Genomic DNA, 19,543 nt, shown 5'->3' with positions numbered 1-19,543 from the left:
TGCTCGGGCATACACATGCGTACCATGTACCAAGCACTACCCCTTCTCCTGAAAGAAAGAAAGACCCCAGGCGTTTAGGGTTTTTTCGCCTCCCGTCGGCGCTGCCGTCAATCTGCCTCGTCCCCTGTGGCCTTAGGGCCAATCAGGGCGGTGAATCCCGACCCTTACCGGCGGGAGGGCTCATGCTTCATTTTTGGTGTTTTTTTTAATTTGTTTATGGATTGTATCCTACTTAGGAAGGTGAGGCGGGGGCGACCGTGGCTCCCTGAAGATGAAATAAGGTTTGTACTGCCTAGCCCATCCTAGTGGTGTGTTTCGCGTCGTCGGACTGCGTGTGGAGGCGTGTCTCCGGCGGATCTCACGGAATTGGTGTTTGTCTTTGATGGATATGCGAAGACTCAAGCTTCGTTCGGGCTACATTCATATGTCTATAGGTTGGATCCTTGTACTTCTCTTGATTGGCGGCGTTGTTGTTGTGTGTTTGTCCTTTAGGGTCTTAAGCCTTAACACAATGATTTACTATTGTCTACTACAACAAGGTTTGCGTTTATTACAACAAGGTTTGCTCAGTTCCAGTGAAGTGGGGCAATGACAGTGACGCGTCTTCGGCTCCCTCCAAATGGTTGTAGTCGTCGCTAGATGGTCTACGGACATAAATTTTACTACTTCTCGTGTTCTTATACTGCCATGATGTTTGATGGAGTAGATCGGAAGTTTTTTCCGCAAAAAGAAAGGCAAAGACTGCCCCATTTTCCTTTTGATCTATTTCTTCTCTCTTTCATTGCTCATTGGTCATGACCATCACGTACCACCCGAAAGAACACGTTCAGTACAATAGCCGAGGGAAGGAGGACCGAGGGCAAAATGCTCAAGTCAAAAGCAGTGATATGTAGCATTTTTCTAAGAAAATTGCATTTACGGGTACACTAAGCATTGAAACCCCTAGTCACTGCTCTAAAAGAGAAGATGCAGCACAAGGGGAATGCATGTCCATCAAAGTTCAGTGGATAAAGGCAACAACGCTCTAGTCATCATCAGGGAAGAGGGAAATGCAAGGTTTGGCATCTCAAGTGACATTTCACCAGCGAAACATTCTGCACAAAATCTTTAGTGGAAATCGTTACATTGCCTTCGCGACAAGCTAAAGTATGAAGGATGACATACATCATGAAATCGAAATCGATACATTTTGTCAGCCAATGGAAACAGCAAATTGCTATCTTTGCTGCGACTAACAGTTCTGGTCAGGTCTGATGTTGGCTGCTTCCTCGCCATTCCGTACGGCTTGAGGAGCCTTGCGACCGCGAGTCCCGTGCCCGTGCCGGTCCATTCTGGAGTCCTCCAGCAACAGGCTCGTACCTTGTAGTCACCCCATTCCTATAATACCTCGCCTGATGGCCGGGTGTGTATTGCGCCCCACGCCAGTTCTGGTGTGATCCTTGGCCTGCAGTATACGCCAGCTGATTGTAACATCCATTCTGGTATTGTCCTGGCATGTGAACCCCAGTTGTATGACCCTGCGGTTGACTATGATAGTTGTATGGTCCTGGCCTTTGGATCCCGCTTGTATGAACAGGCGACTGACTCTGATACTCGTTCTGGTATGATCCTGGTGTTTGGAACCCGCTTGTATGAGGCTGCTGTTGACTCGGATAGTAGTACGGCCCTGCTGCTTGGTACACTGGGGTATACGCCGGTTGATGATTATGATTCTCGTATGGTACCCCTGTCGGGCCCCATGTAGTGTGCGCCTGTGGATGGCTCTGACTCAGGTATGATCCTGTTGTTTGGCGGCCCGAAGTATATGCCGATGAGGGATAATGGTTTGTGTATAGCCCTGGCTGTCTTGATGGCTGATGAACTGCTGCGTTAGCATAAACCTGAGGAGGGTCATGATTTCGGTGGTGTCCTGGCGTTTGGCGCCCTGCAGTATCAGTGTTCACCTGAGTAGGATTCTGGACAGTGTTTGCCTGAGTAGGATTCTTGACTGGTCTGCTTCCTGTAAATCCTTTGGCTCTGAGGCGAGGTTGATTATTAGATACCTTAGCTCCCACGTTGATTACATGTTGTCGAGTCCTTTGCGGGGTATTTGTATAATTGTTAGCGATGACTCTTCCACCAAGTTTTGAGCAAACACCAGGTGTGGACAACATTGCCAGTAAGTCGTTTCGGTCAGTATGCTCGAGAGAAGCTAACTTGTTCTTAGCATCACTGAAGGCGCTAGCAATTAGGAGGAGCCCTCTCTCACCAACCGCTCTAGCAGCATTATCAGGCCTCTCAACTGGATCTTCGACCTAAACAAGAGTAACGAACAGATGTCATGTCAGTATGTAGGGTAAATTCTTGATTATATCAGCAGCAAAATGCACAGGATATTGGTCTTACAAACAAGCTATAGGGTTTCTTCCTCAAAATTGGAATGTCCTGAATCTTCTTGAACTGACCCGTGTAGGTAGATATCACATCACTCGAAAGGGAGTCAATGTGACAAAACTGCAAACAATACAAGATCACCAGTTAGGCTTGTTTCTTGAGGTAAAAATGAGGAAATGCAGAATGCCTTTTGACATGAGAATGGTTGTGTCCTTTTGGTATCAAAATATTTATCCATACCAAATTCCATTGCACATACTCATCCAGCAAATGAGTAATAGCGGATAAATGCTAAACGTGCTTTCATTGGCAAAAACTTCAAAAACTTAAGCTAGCAACATGAACTAATCCATGAAACCAAGGGATTAGCATATTTAGCGAATGCAAAGAAGATAGTTTGCTTTATTGGGAATGTAACCCCAGCAAAATAAACAATATGGGACAGTTTGCGACTGGCTGATGCTGTGTGACACTGTCCTGTGGAATATAACTAGTTATATGGAGTTTAACAAATTCTAGTAAAATATTTATGCTATTATTGCTCTGAAATATCCTATCATATCAATTAGCATTTCGCCTCCTTGTAAGTTGTATGACAAATTCTAGTGAAATATTTCTGTTATCACTGTCCTGAAAGCTCCTATCAATTAGTTGAAGTATCAACAAAATGGAAGGTGCATTTCAAAATCAGGGAATGGGAAACTCAACTAATTAAAATATGGCCTAAAAGTGTACCAGGAAATTAAATGACCGTAACCAAGACAAAAAGGAAATTTCCTGAAAACACAAGTAGCCTGTTTTATGAAGATGTTAACTACAAGTGATAAGAGTACAATTAAGATAGTCAGAGAGATGGTTGGCTTAGCAAAGATAGTGAGGGCACAATGCTCAGTTACCTTGTGAAAAAAGGTTGCAAGGAGATGACAAAGAGAGCTTTCATTTCTTTGTTCCTTGTTCTGGCTTTGAAATTTTGCTATATTTGCAGCACAAACCTCGTCAAGATGTTCCTCATTATAAAGCGTCATGTCTACATGTGACTGTAATGAGTAAGTTACCAGGAACTAGTACGCTAGACAACCATCAGAGAAAATATGAGTTCACTGAACCTGCAAAATCTTCTGTGATATTCCCTTCATAAATGTCCTCCAAAGGTGGTAGGATTGCTGGCTCACATGTCTCAAAATTTAGCATCAGAGAGGTAAGCAAAAGATATTATTGAAACGATAAACAAGATAATTGGACTTAACTTCCAAAGTAAGAAGTATTACCTGAAAATGAAAGAGAACAAGTAGGCAAAGCGAATAGGAGTTCAGGGTCCCACTTTTTGGATCATTAATGTTTTGAGCTTTTGCCCACTCCTTGATCTGCAAGGAAACTTGATGCTGAGCCTTGGGTTTACTAGAAAAACCCATCAGCAAAGGACTATCACTTCGGAGCTTACCAATAAAACCATATCACCAAAGCGCTCATCCAAAGTACTGATCCAGTAGAAGATTTTGGATTTAATTCGACCAGGGTAGTTATCAACGGATAAATCGCAGGAAATGCCAAAGCGGTTGCTCACGTACTGAAGAACTGGGACTCTTGCTTGAGGAATGAACTCCATATATCCATAAACACCTAAATACAATAAAAGGAGCACAACCAAATTTAAATGAGATGTTCAGTAGGCATGGAGTGCTAAAAACCATTACAGGGGCAAAAAAACAAAGTGCCACAATAAATTCACTAACCACAGAACAATAATGAAATTCTTGAATAAATCACAGCCAACACATAAGTTAGAATGATGGTCCCTCACATGATTTGTACTACTTGGTGCACACAAACATATGATGACTGTTTTACCACAAAAGCTATGAGTATTCACAAGTCGAAACTAGAAATTCATCATTCTGGTTAATGCTATTCGCAGGATAGAGTGATCAGGCAACGCATTATGTAGGCTTATGTATTGTAGAATAGATAGAATTACCTCCCCTTTGCAAAGCTGTCCTTACTGCTTTCAAGATACTTATCTTCTTTTTCTTGTTTATAGGAAGGTTTGAGCTATTCATGAGCTGAACTGATATATCCAAATCTCCTGATTTTGAGTATAGATTTGATAGAAAGGATCCGAAAGGTTTTGCAGCAGCACCTGTAAGGAAAGTGAGAAAATCAGGTAAAGCAACATTTAAACTGTATCATGAGAAACTTCAAACACCTTTCACTTGTCATTATAGAAATTTCAAATTTCTTGACCTGTATGTTGGTTAATTAAGTCTATGACAAGAAATAAATCTATCCTCTGGTAAAGATCATTGTGTGTCATTTGAGCAGCTCATAACCTAGCAAATCCCATATTGCCGCCATAGGTCACTAGTTACACAGTGGCAGACACCTGGACCTGTCAATGAGTCACCATTGCAATACTTAGTCTCCAAATGAAGTGCATTCACAGGTGACTAGATTACCGCTTCTCATCTATCGTCTTTGGTTCTTTGCTATTCTCAAACACAAACTACTCTAGGGTTCTTTAGGAATATGATAGACTCTATGGAAAACCTTTGGGGATATATTCAACTTTGCAGACGTCCTGTAACGGATTACAAATACTGTGTTTCAGAAATTTATATCAAAAGTCCATGGACAAAAGGAAAAGGCTTTCCCTTCAGTAGTGCAGAGTGCAGCACAAACTTCACTGTCAATATCAGGCTCATTTCCAAATAATGGATAAGGCTCCCATGGTAGTAAAGGAGTAAGTTACCTTTCAAGGCTGCAACTGGTTGCATGGAAACTTCCAGCTCCTTAATTGCAGATAGTCTTTTGTTCAGATCATCATCTGCCGGTTTTATTTGAGAGAGGATGTCTTTAATGCACTTCTCCAGCACATCGTTGTTGGGGGCAAGTTCAATCATGCTGAAATACTGAAGCCAAGAAGAAACATGAGACCAAAGCAAGAAAAAAAGGGAGAAGTAATATGAGTGTCAATTAGCACCGCTAAACACCAGTTACAAGTACAATGATTGCCCTGGTTTTCTTTCATACAAAATTTTCCAGGACAGAATGTACGAGCCATGTTTTCAAAGAACCGTAACAAAGAAAGAACTTAGTGGAGCACTGCATTCTCTGAGAGAACCAAACATATCCGTAACTCTCTAAAAGTAGAAAATTTATGGAGACCACAAACTAAAACCTAGAATCTTCATAATGAGAAGGCAGTATGGATTTAGGGGCAGCGCTACCAAGTTTTAACGTAATGGGGATTTTGAGTATATATATGTGACTCCCCTAGGATCTTGATGTAAACAAGGCACATGGAGTGGACTACCCTCAATGCAACTCGGAGGAGTGGGGTACTTTGAAAATCTCCTACCATATTCAACTATGGTATGAGGGGAAGCATCACTGCCCAAGTCAAGGAATGGAACCTTTTTGTGCATGTCCTATCTTGTTTGTGTTTACCTTACCTACCATTAACACACAACATGGGAAACAATCCACAGAAAAAGCTCCCATGCCGATGCCGTGAGTGATTTCTGCCTCAAACGCGAAATTTTTTTCATCAAATTTTCTGTATATTGCAGCTTTTGCTCATCCACGCAAAGGCAAAACCTGAGTCTTAAAAGTAGCTTAATTAGGCTGATGCACCACAACTAGTGCTGCCCACCGTGAGCGCTAGGCTAGTAGTAGAAAGCAAAGCACTGACATGGCGTGCTTCCATGCATCGAGTATCAGCCCTCGAAGCAAGACGCATTCTTTAATCAGAGCGGCGGGGGGGCTACCGCGATGGCCAGCGAAACCCCCCACAATCGAAAGACCCCTATCCCAAAATTTCATGCCGGGAGGGGGGTCGTACGGACTAGCCGACGCGGAGTGGCGAGGGGATTTTTACCTGGAGAAAAACGGGGGGTGGATCTGGGTTACTGGGGGAGCGCGAAGTCGGCGGCCGCTGAGTGGCGGCGACGGCGGCGGCCGCGTGCGGTGAAGTCGCGTCGTCGGGTCGGGTCAAGGGGGGCAGGTCGACGAGGGGCGAGAGGTGGAGGAGACCATGGCAGGGGGGGAAAGGGTTATGCAGCGGCCGCGCCGAGTTGAAACGAGGGCGGAGACCTGGTCTGGTTCGGAGACGCCGAAGCGGCACGCGCCAGAGGAAAGCCGGAAACGAAGCTTTCGATGGATCTGTGGGCCTTGGGGTGGTTAATGTGGTACGATGCTGACTCGATCACACTTCCTTTACAGATGTAAATTAAATGTACTCTACCCTTTGTCATTCCCTAGTACCTTCGGTGCTAAGGCTGTTTTTTTTTCTCTCAAAATGAAAGGCTGATTTTTAAACATAGTACTCCCTCCATTTTTATATACAAGGCCACTATAGAATATCATACTTTAAATCTAGGGCAACGCTCTGCATCGGCTCGGCGATAGGACGAACGAAGCCGCCTCGCACACCGTTCGATTTTGTTGCTATTAGTAGCTAGATCCACCTTGCATGGTCAAACCCATCCTCTGATCACCCCCTCATGACGTTGCACGGTCATCTCTCTTCCCTCGGTGTTGACTCAGGATGTGACATCACTGCCCGTCGACTTGCCACACCGCGCAGCCCCTTCACAACATCACACGTGGATGCAACAGATGTTGGCCGGATCCAGGCATTGGTGGCCCCCCTCGTAGCAGCCATCATCTGACGTGGCCGCGTTTGTAGCATCGTCGGCCGCAATTGCACCATCGTCGACCACCTCAGCACCGGTGCCTAATCTTGCCTCGCCTCTCGTCTCCTTTGCAGCAGCGACCACCAGCCATTGCAGCAGCGCGCATCTCTACTCATAGCAGCAGTAATGGGTTTGCAGTTGTGTGTCGTGTCACTCTTGTACGCCTTTACCTTGTAGCGACACCTTGCTTGCATCATTTTTCTTCCCGCTCTTATAGATTTCACTCGGAATCGTGGGGAGGTGCTTCTCTTCGCTTATGTTCACTTGGGGACGCAACCGAGTTGCGAACCAGTGCTCGAGGAACCGCATCCATGTCATCTTTAGAAATGGAGGGGGAGGCGATGGCCAGGATCCAGAAGTAGGCAAAGGGGAAAGAAAGGGATGGGGACACGTTCGGGAAAAGAAGTGGATAAGATAGTCCTCCGTAGAGATGAGTAGAAGATGGAGCCAGTGTGCGAGCTCATGGGACATGTGACATATGACCGAGGTAGCTGATGGGAGCGCGCAATTGCCCTAGCAATTTAAACTGGTTTCCTTTAATCTAAACTAATAATTACTCATATAAAAGATGTTGGAGTACCCGCCTCCTAGGGGTATCCTCGCTAGCAAGTGCCTTCCAACTCGTTTGATTCGGGCGCGTCTCCGCGACCTGCCTGGCACCCTCCCCGACATCCGATCGGGCACAGGCGCTCCTCATCGAGCTGGGGGGGCTCAGGGGTCCATGACGTGTGAGTCACGGGGGTGCGTGGGGCCATATTTTTGTGGTGTTTTTTGTTGTGCCTCATATGCCGCCTCGTGTGTTGTTCGGAGTGTCCATCACCATGAATTATCTCGGTTGCCGGTGTCGTGGATCTAAGACTGACAGTAGAATGGGGGGTAGGTATGAGGAGGCAAGATCCTAGCTATGGAGTAGTTGTACACACGAGTTTTACGAGTTCAGGCCCTTCTCGGAGGAAGTAACAGCCCTATGTCTCGGTGCCCTGAGGCGGTCGACTGGATTATACGTGTGTGTGTGTGTGTTTACAAAAGTGCGAACCTCTGTCCCAGAGGAGGGGGTGGCTTATATAGAGTGCGCCAGGACCCCAGCTCCCCTCCGTTACACAGGGTTCAATGTTCATAAAGGTGGGGCGTTACTGGTAACGTCTACAATAAAGTGTTATAAATGCCCATAATGCTATGGTTTAAGTCGCGACCGTTGCAGAGTGGAGGGCTTCTCGTCTTCTGGTGGTCGAGTGTCTTCAAGGTGGTCGAGTGTCTTCAAGGAAGTCGAGTGAGCACATCTTCATGGTCGAGTGGATGATATTTTCTCTTCGACTGCTTCTGATTCTTTGTAAAGATGTCCTCGGGGAGGGTATGCTGGACAGGTCCATGACCCTACCCTAGGTACATAGCTTCATCATTAGCCCCCGAATGGATCAGGGTTTGAATGAGGAAGGGGTTGAGAACACTTCCGACACACTCTTTGTGCTATGAATATGCCTTGTCCTGAAACAATGAGTTGAGGAGACGACGTCGATTCCTTTCTCAGTCGCCTTGGTCCATTCTTGGTTGTTGTTGAGTGAACTTTCATGGTTGAATTCTGAATGATGATGTAGAGGGTGTTTGTCTTCAGTCTGACAGGTTGTTCCGCTCTCCGCGGATCTCGCGGGATTCAAATTTTGGGAAGCGCGCCAGACGGGAGGAAACGAGGTCATCGAGACGGATTAGGTAAGTCTCCTCGATCCCCGCGCCACCTTTTTCGCCACGTACTGTGCGCGCGACTGTTGCGGGATTTGTTTAGATCACTTGGGTCCACTAGTCAGCCACTCAGCGAAAGGTCTTATAAAAGGTCTCGGACCAGGCCTCTGCTCCGCACGCCACCATTCTCTCTTCTCTTTATCCCGATCTCTCTGCCACTCTCGCTTCCGCCTCGTCGCCGGACCTCCACTCGAGCTCGATCTGCCACCATGGGGAAGGATAAGACGGCGGTGCTAGAACGCGCGAAGAAGGCGACCGCGAAGGCGGAGGGCAAGCGAACCAGCCGGGGCGGATCCTCGTCGAGGTCCGGCCTGCCGGCGGGCTGGATCCAGGGCGACTGGATCTGCTCGGCAATCACGCAGGACGACCTCGACGACCTGGTGGAGGGGGGATTGATCCCCCACAAGTCAGCTCGTCTCCCAGGGGATGAAACTGAGCCGCAGCCTAGAGAGGGTGAGTGTGTCCTCTTAGCAACCCACGTAGATCGCGGATTCTCGCTGCCTCCCCACCCTTTCTTCCGGGGTTTTTTGAACTTCTTTGGGGCTCAGCTCCACCATTTCACTCCGAACACCATAGTCTATTTGGCCGCTTTCGTGTCCATGTGCGAAAACTTCTTGGGCTGTCGACCGCACTGGAGGCTTTTCAAACACATCTTCACTTGCCGTTCCCAGTCGGTCATAAAGGCCAAGTCGAGTGACGAGAGGACGCGGGTGATCCAGATGTGCGGTGGTCTGGGGATCCAGATGAGGAGCAAGAGTACTTTCCCAGCGATGATCCTTCCTGACTCGGTCCGGGGCTGGCAGTCGACTTGGTTTTACTGCAAGGATCAGCCAACCCCTGGCTAGTCGACTGGACTTCCTCCTTTCTCCTTGGCTCGAGTGGAGAAGCCTGCTCCCCTGAAGGTAGCTCCAGAAGAGAAGGCGCAGGTCAAGGAGCTGGTCGAATGGGTCGTCCAGCTTGTCCGCGACGGAGTGACCGGGATGGATCTGCTGGAGGTCTTTCTCGGTCGACGCATCCAACCTCTTCAGGCGCGCGATCATCCGATGTGGATGTACTCTGGGCTCGAAGATACCACTCGGATCCACCCGAAGGAGGTCAGCGAGGATACCTTGGAGAACTGGTTGAGGGGAACCACTAGCAACAAAGACAACACTCGGGGATCCAGGAGGGTGATTCCATTCGACAACTCGCGCCAGCCGGAGCAGGTATATTTCTGTTTTATCAAGTATCTTTCCGATTCACCACGTGATGTCCTGTTTGTGGTCGACTGAATGTCTTTTGATTGTTATCCTTTCAGGCCCTCATTGAAATGTACTTGATGCCCAACGGAGTGCAGGACCCCGGCGCTGAAGAAGAAGGGAGCGGGGCGAGAGCGGCGAGGAGCATTCGGAAGCCGAGGAGGACGAGGAGAGCGATGAATCGACCGATGAGGAAGAAGTCGACTCGCCTCCTCGCAGGGAGAGGAGGTCCAAGCACACTCATGACCCGGCACGCGCTCCGGACTTGGTGGCTGCGCCGATCGGGCAATCCTCGAAGCGCCCCAGGACGTCTTCCCCGACGCCGACTGAGAAGCCTCCAAAGCAATCCAAGGTCGCGCTTCTAGCGCCGAAAGTGCCGAAAGCCATCTCTTCCAAACCGCCCAAAGCTTTGCCTCAGATCAAAGTGACCGTTCCTACTATCTCCGGGTAACCATCTTACTTGTCCTTTATGTGGATTCAATTAACTTGGTGTAACCGATTGAATGCGGGCCTTTGCAGTGCTGCTACGTCAGGGACCTCTTCATACCAGTACCGGGATGAGGAAATGGAGGATGCGGTGACCTCTAACCTAGGTATGAACTCTTGAGATTTCGATTCTTGATCCTTTTAGGGTCGAGTGGTTCACTTGGGGTCGAATGTTCTGTCTTGCAGCTCCACCCAACATCATTGACCTTCCGAACGACGAAGAAGATGTGGCTCCTAAGCCTAGGAAGAGCAAGAAGGTAACAGCTGGCAGGGTGGCTCGGCAGGAACCAACTGCAACGCCTCCCGTCTGTCAAGCTGAAGATGCGAGCAGGGCCGCTGTGACGTTCACTGCACCCTTGCCGAGTGGGCACCCCATGCGGTCGACCACGCCTGTGGTTCCTTCAACTATCCAACTCCACACCATGGAGCTTCAAGCAGCTGCACCTGGGTCGTCTGCACATTTTTTTCACCAGCTACCCCGTCCCAGACAACCAGTCGGAAGCGGTTGCTGAAGCCATCCGACAGGCTGATATGATGATGGAGCGGGTGAAGATAGTGCACGAGAGCGGTCAGGCTGCCTACGATGCTAGTGCCGCTCTTCGGGCCAACGTCAAGGTGAGTAGACTTTCCGACTGTTTTTGTTCTCGAAAAATCTTCTTCTGCACAATCTCCTGTTGTTCGCGTTGAATTAGAGCACCCACTGGGTGTTGCTGTCGTTTTTGGTAGTTTCGCTCTTCCACTCGGTCTGGGCGAGTGGGATCAGAACCGATGGGGGCATGCCAAGTGCACCCACTGGGTGTAGTCCTCGAGACCGCGGTCGACTGCTGGCAGTCGACTGTGGTCTGAGTTCTTCTTTTCTTGACGGCGCAATTGTTCTTTCTCTCCTTCTCTCTCTTTTTACTCCTTGCACTCGACTCCGGCGGGCCGGGCGAGTGGGATCAGAACCGGTGGGGGCACGCCAAGTGCACCCACTGGGTGTAGTCCCCGAGACCGCGGTCAACTGCTGGCAGTCGACTGGGGTCTGAACAGCTTGTTGTCCACTTCTTTAGGTTTTATTCATTCGGAAATGAACTGCTTTCGAACCTATCGATTGACCTGTCTCTTGCCTCCTGCAGAAGTCTTGTACTCTTATCTCCAAGTTTGCCGAACTCGAAGAGAAGCAGAGGCAACTCAACTTAGACTTGGAATTGGCTCAGCAAAATCTGAAAAAAGCTCAAGACGAGGCCGCTGGTATGGAAGGTAACTGATTGCCGACTGAATTTCAATATATCTCTTTGATCTCTTTTTTGATTCGATTATTTCTTTTGTAGGGAAAATGAAGTTGGCTCTGGACAAGAAGGACTCGGACCTCGCCGCCGCGCAAAAAGCAGCCCAAGACAAAACCGCTCTCGCAGAGAAGAAGCTTGCTTCAGTCGGAACGCTTGAAGGAGAGGTGACTAGACTGACATCTTGTCTTAATGAAGCTAACCGCGAAGTGACCAGCTTGAAGAAGGATAAAGTCGCCCTGAATGAAAAGTTGGAGTTTGCGATCCGCAAGAGGAACGACACAGAAGCTTATCTGAGGACCCTCGCCAAGAAGCTTTATCTTGTGCTGGGAGGTATTTCTTTTAATCCGACTGTGTTGACGTTTGCCATCGGATTATGCTCGGTTGATTGAACTGACTTTTGGCTGCAGAACTTTGTCAAGACTTTGACGAAGAAACTGGGAGGGTCGAGATGGGTCTGGACCCTATCGCTTCCCCAGTCTGCGACGAAACTGCGATGAACGTGCTCCGACTGGAGTCCCGTATCGCCAGCGCCACAAGCTACCTCGCACGCCTGAAGGAGGTTGTCTCTCGAATCGACTCGACACTTTGGCCGGAGGCGACGCTTCAGAATGATCTGGAATCTCTGACGACTCGACTGAATGAGATCCCTGACCGAGTGCAAGAATGGAAGAAATCCTCCGCCCGGTGCGGTGCTGACGTGGCGCTGTCCCTGGTGCGAGTCCATTGCAAGGAGGTTCGTGAAGACAAGCTGGCTGCGATCAAAGTCGCTAACACCAAAAAGCACGACTTCCAGTCCTTCATGGAGACTTTCATTGCTGCCGCCACTCGGATCGCTGATGGGATCGATCTGGACTCATTCGTGGAGCCTGCCAGTCCTCCTCCGGCTGAGTGAACAATCTTATGAAACTTGGATACGCTTTAAATTTGCCTCGGAATGCCGAGTAGTTTCTGTAACCGTTAAACTCCTTCGGGCTTGGTGCCCGAGTACTTTTGATTCGCTGCTTGGAACCTTTTAGTATTTATCTGAATTTGGTTTATCTCCGAATGTGCTTGTGTTTGCCTTCGGATGGACTTTGCTCGCTGCACCTCTTCATCCTTGCGGATAGGGATGGAGCGGACGTTGTATTTGTGCCGCAGCTCCGAAGGAGAAGGTGGCAGTCGACCTGCACCTTGTCGTCCTTGCAGATAGGGATGGAGCGGACGTTGTATTAGTGCCGCAGCTCCGAAGAAGAAGGTTGTAGTCGACCTGCACCTCGTCGTCCTTGCGGATAGGGATGGGTCTCAAACTTAGGCGAGTACTGGACTGCAGCTAAGCCCCCGAGTGGGAGGATTGCTCTCCACTCGGTAGGATTTTTCCAAACTTAGGCGAGTGCTGGACTGCCGTTAAGCCTCTTAGTGAGAGAACTTAGGCGAGTGCTCGACTGCAGCTAAGCCCCCGAGTGGGCGGACTGCTCTCCACTCGGTAGGATTTTTTTTCAAACTTAGGCGAGTGCTGGACTGCCGTTAAGCCTCTTAGTGAGAGAACTTAGGCGAGTGCTCGACTGCAGCTAAGCCCCCGAGTGGGAGGACTGCTCTCCGCTCGGTAGAATTTTTTCAAACTTAGGCGAGTGCTGGACTGCCGTTAAGCCTCTTAGTGAGAGAACTTAGGCGAGTGCTCGACTACAGCTAAGCCCCCGAGTGGGAGGACTGCTCTTCGCTCGGTAGGATTTTTCTCAAACTTAGGCGAGTGCTGGACTGCCGTTAAGCCTCTTAGTGAGAGAACTTAGGCGAGTGCTCGACTGCAGCTAAGCCCTCGAGTGGGAGGACTGCTCTCCACTCGGTGGGATTTTTTCAAACTTAGGCGAGTGCTCGACTACCGTTAAGCCTCTTAGTGAGGGAACTTAGGCAAGTGCTCGACTGCAGCTAATGTTGGGGAACGTAGCAGAAATTCAAAATTTTCCTACGTGTCACCAAGATCTATCTATGGAGAGACCAGCAACGAGGGGAAGGAGAGTGCATCTACATACCCTTGTAGATCGCAAAGCGGAAGCGTTCAAGAGAACGGGGTTGATGGAGTCGTACTCGTCGTGATCCAAATCACCGGAGATCCTAGTACCGAAAGGACGGCACCTCCGCGTTCAACACACGTACAGCCCGACGATGTCTCCCATGCCTTGATCCAGCAAGGAGAGAGGGAGAGGTTGAGGAAGACTCCATCCAGCAGCAGCACAACGGCATGGTGGTGATGGAGGAGCGTGGCAATCCTGCAGGGCTTCGCCAAGCACCACGGGAGAGGAGAAAGAGAGGGAGGGCTGCACCAATGAGAGAGATCAAATCGCGTGTTATGGGCAGCCCTAGGCCTCACTATATATAGGGGAGAGGGAGGAGGGTGCGCCCCCTCTAGGGTTCCCACCCCTAGGGGGGGCGGCAGCCCTAGATGGGAAAGGGGAGGCGGCCAAGGGGAGGAATCCCTCCTCCCCAAGGCACCTAGGAGGTGCCTTCCCCTCCTAGGACTCTTCCTTTTAGGGTTTCCCCACCCTAGGCGCATTGGCCCTAGGGGGAAGTGGCGCCCCAGCCCACTTTGGGCTGGATCCCTTCCCACTTCAGCCCATGGGGCCCTCCGGGATAGGTGGCCCCACCCGGTGGACCCCCGGGACCCTTCCGGTGGTCCCGGTACAATACCGATGACCCCGAAACTTGTCCCGATGGCCGAAATAGGACTTCCTATATATAAATCTTTACCTCCGGACCATTCCGGAACTCCTCGTGACGTCCGGGATCTCATCCGGGACTCCGAACAACATTCGGTAACCACATACAAACTTCCTTTATAACCCTAGCGTCATCGAACCTTAAGTGTGTAGACCCTACGGGTTCGGGAGACATGCAGACATGACCGAGACGTTCTCCGGTCAATAACCAACAGCGGGATCTGGATACCCATGTTGGCTCCCACATGTTCCACGATGATCTCATTAGATGAACCACGATGTCAAGGACTTAATCAATCCCGTATACAATTCCCTTTGTCTAGCGGTATTGTACTTGCCCGAGATTCGATCGTCGGTATCCCTATACCTTGTTCAATCTCGTTACCGGCAAGTCTCTTTACTCGATCCATAACACATCATCCCGTGATCAACTCCTTGATCACTTTGTGCACATTATGATGATGTCCTACCGAGTGGGCCCAGAGATACCTCTCCGTTTACACGGAGTGACAAATCCCAGTCTCGATTCGTGCCAACCCAACAGACACTTTCGGAGATACCTGTAGTGCACCTTTATAGTCACCCAATTACATTGTGATGTTTGGTACACCCAAAGCATTCCTACGGTATCTGGGATTTGCACAATCTCATGGTCTAAGGAAATGATACTTGACATTAGAAAAGCTTTAGCATACGAACTACACGATCTTTGTGCTAGGCTTAGGATTGGGTCTTGTCCATCACATCATTCTCCTAATGATGTGATCCCGTTATCAATGACATCCAATGTCCATGGTCAGGAAACTGTAACCATCTATTGATCAACGAGCTAGTCAACTAGAGGCTTACTAGGGACATGGTGTTGTCTATGTATCCACACATGTATCTGAGTTTCCTATCAATACAATTATAGCATGGATAATAAACGATTATCATGAACAAGGAAATATAATAATAACTAATTTATTATTGCCTCTAGGGCATATTTCCAACAGCTAAGCCCCCGAGTGGGAGGATTGCTCTCCACTCGGTAGGATTTTTCCAAACTTAGGCGAGTGCTGGAATGCCGTTAAGCCTCTTAGTGAGAGAACTTAGGCGAGTGCTCGACTGCAGCTAAGCCCCCGAGTGGGAGGACTGCTCTCCACTCGGTGGGATTTTTTCAAACTTAGGCGAGTGCTCGACTGCCGTTAAGCCTCTTAGTGAGGGAACTTAGGCGAGTGCTCGACTGCAGCTAAGCCCCCGAGTGGGAGGATTGCTCTCCACTCGGTAGGATTTTTCCAAACTTAGGCGAGTGCTGGACTGCCGTTAAGCCTCTTAGTGAGAGAACTTAGCCGAGTGCTCGACTGCAGCTAAGCCCCCGAGTGGGAGGACTGCTCTCCACTCGGTAGGATTTTTTCAAACTTAGGCGAGTGATGGACTGTCGTTAAGCCTCTTAGTGAGAGAACTTAGGCGAGTGCTCGACTGCAGCTAAGCCCCCGAGTGGAAGGATTGCTCTTCACTCGGTAGGATTTTTTCAAACTTAGGCGAGTGCTGGACTGCCGTTAAGCCTCTTAGTGAGCGAACTTAGGTGAGTGCTCGACTGCAGCTAAGCCCCCCGAGTGGGAGGACTGCTCTCCACTCGATAGGATTTTTTCAAACTTAGGCGAGTGCTAGACTGCCGTTAAGCCTCTTAGTGAGAGAACTTAGGCGAGTGCTCGACTGCAGCTAAGCCCCCGAGTGGGAGGACTACTCTCCACTCGGTGGGACTTTTTCAAACTTAGGCGAGTGCTCGACTGCCGTTAAGCCTCTTAGTGAGGGAACTTAGGCGAGTGCTCGACTGCAGCTAAGCCCCCGAGTGGGAGGATTGCTCTCCACTCGGTAGGATTTTTCCAAACTTAGGCGAGTGCTGGACTGCCGTTAAGCCTCTTAGTGAGAGAACTTAGGCGAGTGCTCGACTGCAGCTAAGCCCCCGAGTGGAAGGATTGCTCTTCACTCGGTAGGATTTTTTCGAACTTAGGCGGAACGGATTCGTGACTAAGCCCACCCACTGGGGGATTTCAGGAGTAAATAAGAACAACACAATCGAATGAGAGAACCGTAAGCTCTTGTCTTTGATGAATTACAAAAGGTGTTACTTATTGCATTTTATTCGAACGAGTGTTTAAGTATAAAAGGGGCGGAGCAGCTCCGCGTTCCAAGCCTGTGGCTCGTCTTTCTGATGCTCGATACTGTAAAGATGGTATGCTCCGTTGTGGAGAACTTTGGTGACGATGAAGGGGCCTTCCCAAGTTGGAGCGAGCTTGGGTGGTTTCTGCTGATCCACTCGAAGAACCAAGTCTCCTTCTTGAAAGGCCCGACCCCTCACATTCCTGGCGTGGAATCGACGCAAATCTTGCTGATAAATGGTTGATCGGATCAAGGCCATCTCTCTTTCCTCCTCTAAGAGATCGACTGAATCTTGCCGGGCCTGCTCTGCTTCTTCTTCGGAGAAGAGTTCAACTCGGGGTGCGTTGTGGAGCAAGTCACTTGGCAGAACAGCTTTGGCTCCATAGACTAAGAAGAAAGGAGTTCTTCCAGTCGACCGATTAGGAGTTGTCCTTAAACCCCACAGAACTGACGGAAGTTCATCAACCCAAGCACCTGCTGCGTGTTTGAGATCACGCATCAGTCGGGGCTTCAGTCCTTTGAGAATTAGGCCATTGGCTCTTTCTGCTTGTCCGTTCGACTGCGGGTGAGCAACAGAAGCATAGTCGACTCGAGTGCCCTGAGAGGCGCAGAAAATTCTGAACTCATCGGAATCGAAGTTTGATCCGTTTTCCGTGATGAAGCTGTGTGGGACTCCATATCGGAACGTCAATTCTCTGATAAAACTGACAGCGGTGCTAGCGTCAAGGTTCTTGATGGGTTTGGCTTCGATCCATTTGGTAAACTTGTCGACTGCAACGAGCGCGTGAGTGAAGCCGCTTCTGCCGGTCCTCAGCGGTCCAACCATATCCGGTCCCAAAAAGCGAAGGGCCAGACGAGGGGGATGGTCTTCAGGGCTGACGCTGGCTTGTGAGACATATTGGAGTAAAATTGACAGCCTTCACATCTGTCGACTATATCTTTCGCCATCTCATTTGCTCGTGGCCAATAGAATCCAGCTCGGTATGCTTTAGCCACGATGGCCCGAGAGGACGCATGGTGACCACAGGTCCCCGAGTGGATGTCATTGAGGATCATTCGACCTTCTTCTGGTGTTATGCACTTCTGACCGACTCCAGTCACACTTTCTCTGAACAGCTGCCCTCTTATCACAGTAAAAGCTTTAGATCGGCGGATGATCTATCGAGCTTCTTCTTCATCCTCTGGGAGCTCTTTCCTAAGGATGTACGCAATGTAGGGCACCGTCCAGTCGGGAGTAATGGCCAGAACCTCCATGATTAGGTCGACCACAGTTGGGACCTCGACTTCAGTCGGATCCGTGGCACTCTTGGGTTGTGGGGGCTCTTCAATGAAAGGGTCTTCCTGAACTGTCGGCGTGTGAATATGCTCCAAGAACACATTGCTGGGAATGGCCTCTCTCTTGGAACCTATCTTTGCCAATTCATCGGCTGCTTGATTTTTCAATCGGGGGATGTGGTGGAGTTCTAACCCCTCGAACTTCTTCTCAAGCTTTCTCACCGCGTTGTAGTAACCAGTTATGGCTGGGCTTCTGACGTCCCACTCCTTCATCACTTGATTAACTACCAAATCTGGGTCGCCATAGACCATGAGGCGACGGACGCCGAGTGAGATGGCCATGCGCAACCCATACAGGAGTGCTTCATACTCTGCTTCATTGTTGGAGGAATCAAAGTGAATCTGGAGGACATATCTGAGCTTGTCTCCTTGAGGGGATACTAGAACTACTCCAGCACCAGAACCGTTCAACATCTTGGATCCGTCAAAGAACATGGTCCAGTGCTCCGAGTGAACTTGAGTCGGCATTTGCTGTTCGATCCACTCGGCGAGGAAATCTGCTATTGCTTGGGACTTGATAGCTTTCTTTGCTTCAAACTTGATATCCAAAGGAAGGAGTTCAATCGCCCATTTTGCCACTCGACCAGTTGCATCCCTATTGTGCAGAATCTCTGACAATGGAGCATCGCTGACGACTGTAACAGAGTGATCTGAGAAGTAGTGTGCAACCTTCTTCATGGTCATGTAAATTCCATAGACAAGCTTCTGATAGTGAGGATATCTCTGCTTTGACGGGGTCAGGACTTCAGAAATATAATAAACCGAGCGTTGAACTTTGTACGCTTTTCCTTCTTCTTCCCGCTCGACCGTAAGTAATGTACTGATGACTTGTCCAGTGGCTGCTATATAAAGCAAAAGAGGCTCTTTGCTGATTGGAGCAGCAAGCACCGGCTGGGTGGAAAGCAGGGCTTTTAGCTCTGCAAATGTTGTATCAGCTTCCGGAGTCCACTCAAACGCATCTGATTTCTTCATCAGTCGGTAAAGAGGCAGGGCCTTTTCACCGAGGCGAGAAATGAATCGACTTAGGGCAGCCAAGCAACCAGTAAGCTTCTGGACATCATGCACACGCACAGGGCGTTTCATCCGAAGTATAGCGCCTACTTTCTCTGGGTTAGCATCGATTCCTCGTTCGGAAACAAGAAAACTGAGTAACTTTCCGCCTGGAACTCCAAACGTGCACTTTGATGGATTGAGCTTGATATCATACCTTCTAAGGTTGGCAAAGGTTTCGGTGAGGTCGGTCAGCAGGTCAGAACCTTTACGTGACTTGACCATAATGTCATCCATGTATGCTTCCACATTCCGACTGATCTGAGTGAGTAGGCATTTCTGAATCATTCGCATAAATGTGGCTCCGGTGTTCTTCAAGCCGAATGTCATTGTAATATAACAGAAGCACCCGAACGGGGTGATAAAAGTTGTCTTTATTTCATCGGGTCCGTACAGACGGATCTGGTGGTACCCGGAGTAGGCATCCAAAAAGGACAAACGCTCGCACCCAGCAGTCGAGTCGACTATCTGATCGATGCGAGGGAGAGGGAAGTGATCTTTCGGGCAGGCCCGATTGATATGCTTGAAAT

General features: G+C 49.2%; 1 protein-coding gene across 1 annotated transcript; it reads right to left on the bottom strand.

Moving 5' to 3' along the window:
• Window positions 1-1,057: 1,057 nt before the first annotated feature.
• Window positions 1,058-6,491, bottom strand: LOC123062579 (protein HESO1). The gene is made up of 9 exons (XM_044486158.1): window positions 6,248-6,491; window positions 5,120-5,279; window positions 4,349-4,510; window positions 3,815-3,993; window positions 3,642-3,737; window positions 3,480-3,549; window positions 3,270-3,400; window positions 2,386-2,493; window positions 1,058-2,294 (listed from the first exon to the last, which is right to left on the bottom strand). Exons 2-9 carry the CDS (start codon window positions 5,268-5,270, stop codon window positions 1,245-1,247), a joined length of 1,947 nt encoding a protein of 648 aa, XP_044342093.1. The 5' UTR covers window positions 5,271-5,279; window positions 6,248-6,491; the 3' UTR covers window positions 1,058-1,244.
• Between the last annotated feature and the right edge of the window lie 13,052 nt (window positions 6,492-19,543).

This window comes from Triticum aestivum, chromosome 3A, assembly GCF_018294505.1.
Source record: "Triticum aestivum cultivar Chinese Spring chromosome 3A, IWGSC CS RefSeq v2.1, whole genome shotgun sequence".
NCBI classification, from domain to species: domain Eukaryota; kingdom Viridiplantae; phylum Streptophyta; class Magnoliopsida; order Poales; family Poaceae; genus Triticum; species Triticum aestivum.
This window is presented reverse-complemented; position numbering and strand designations above follow the sequence as displayed.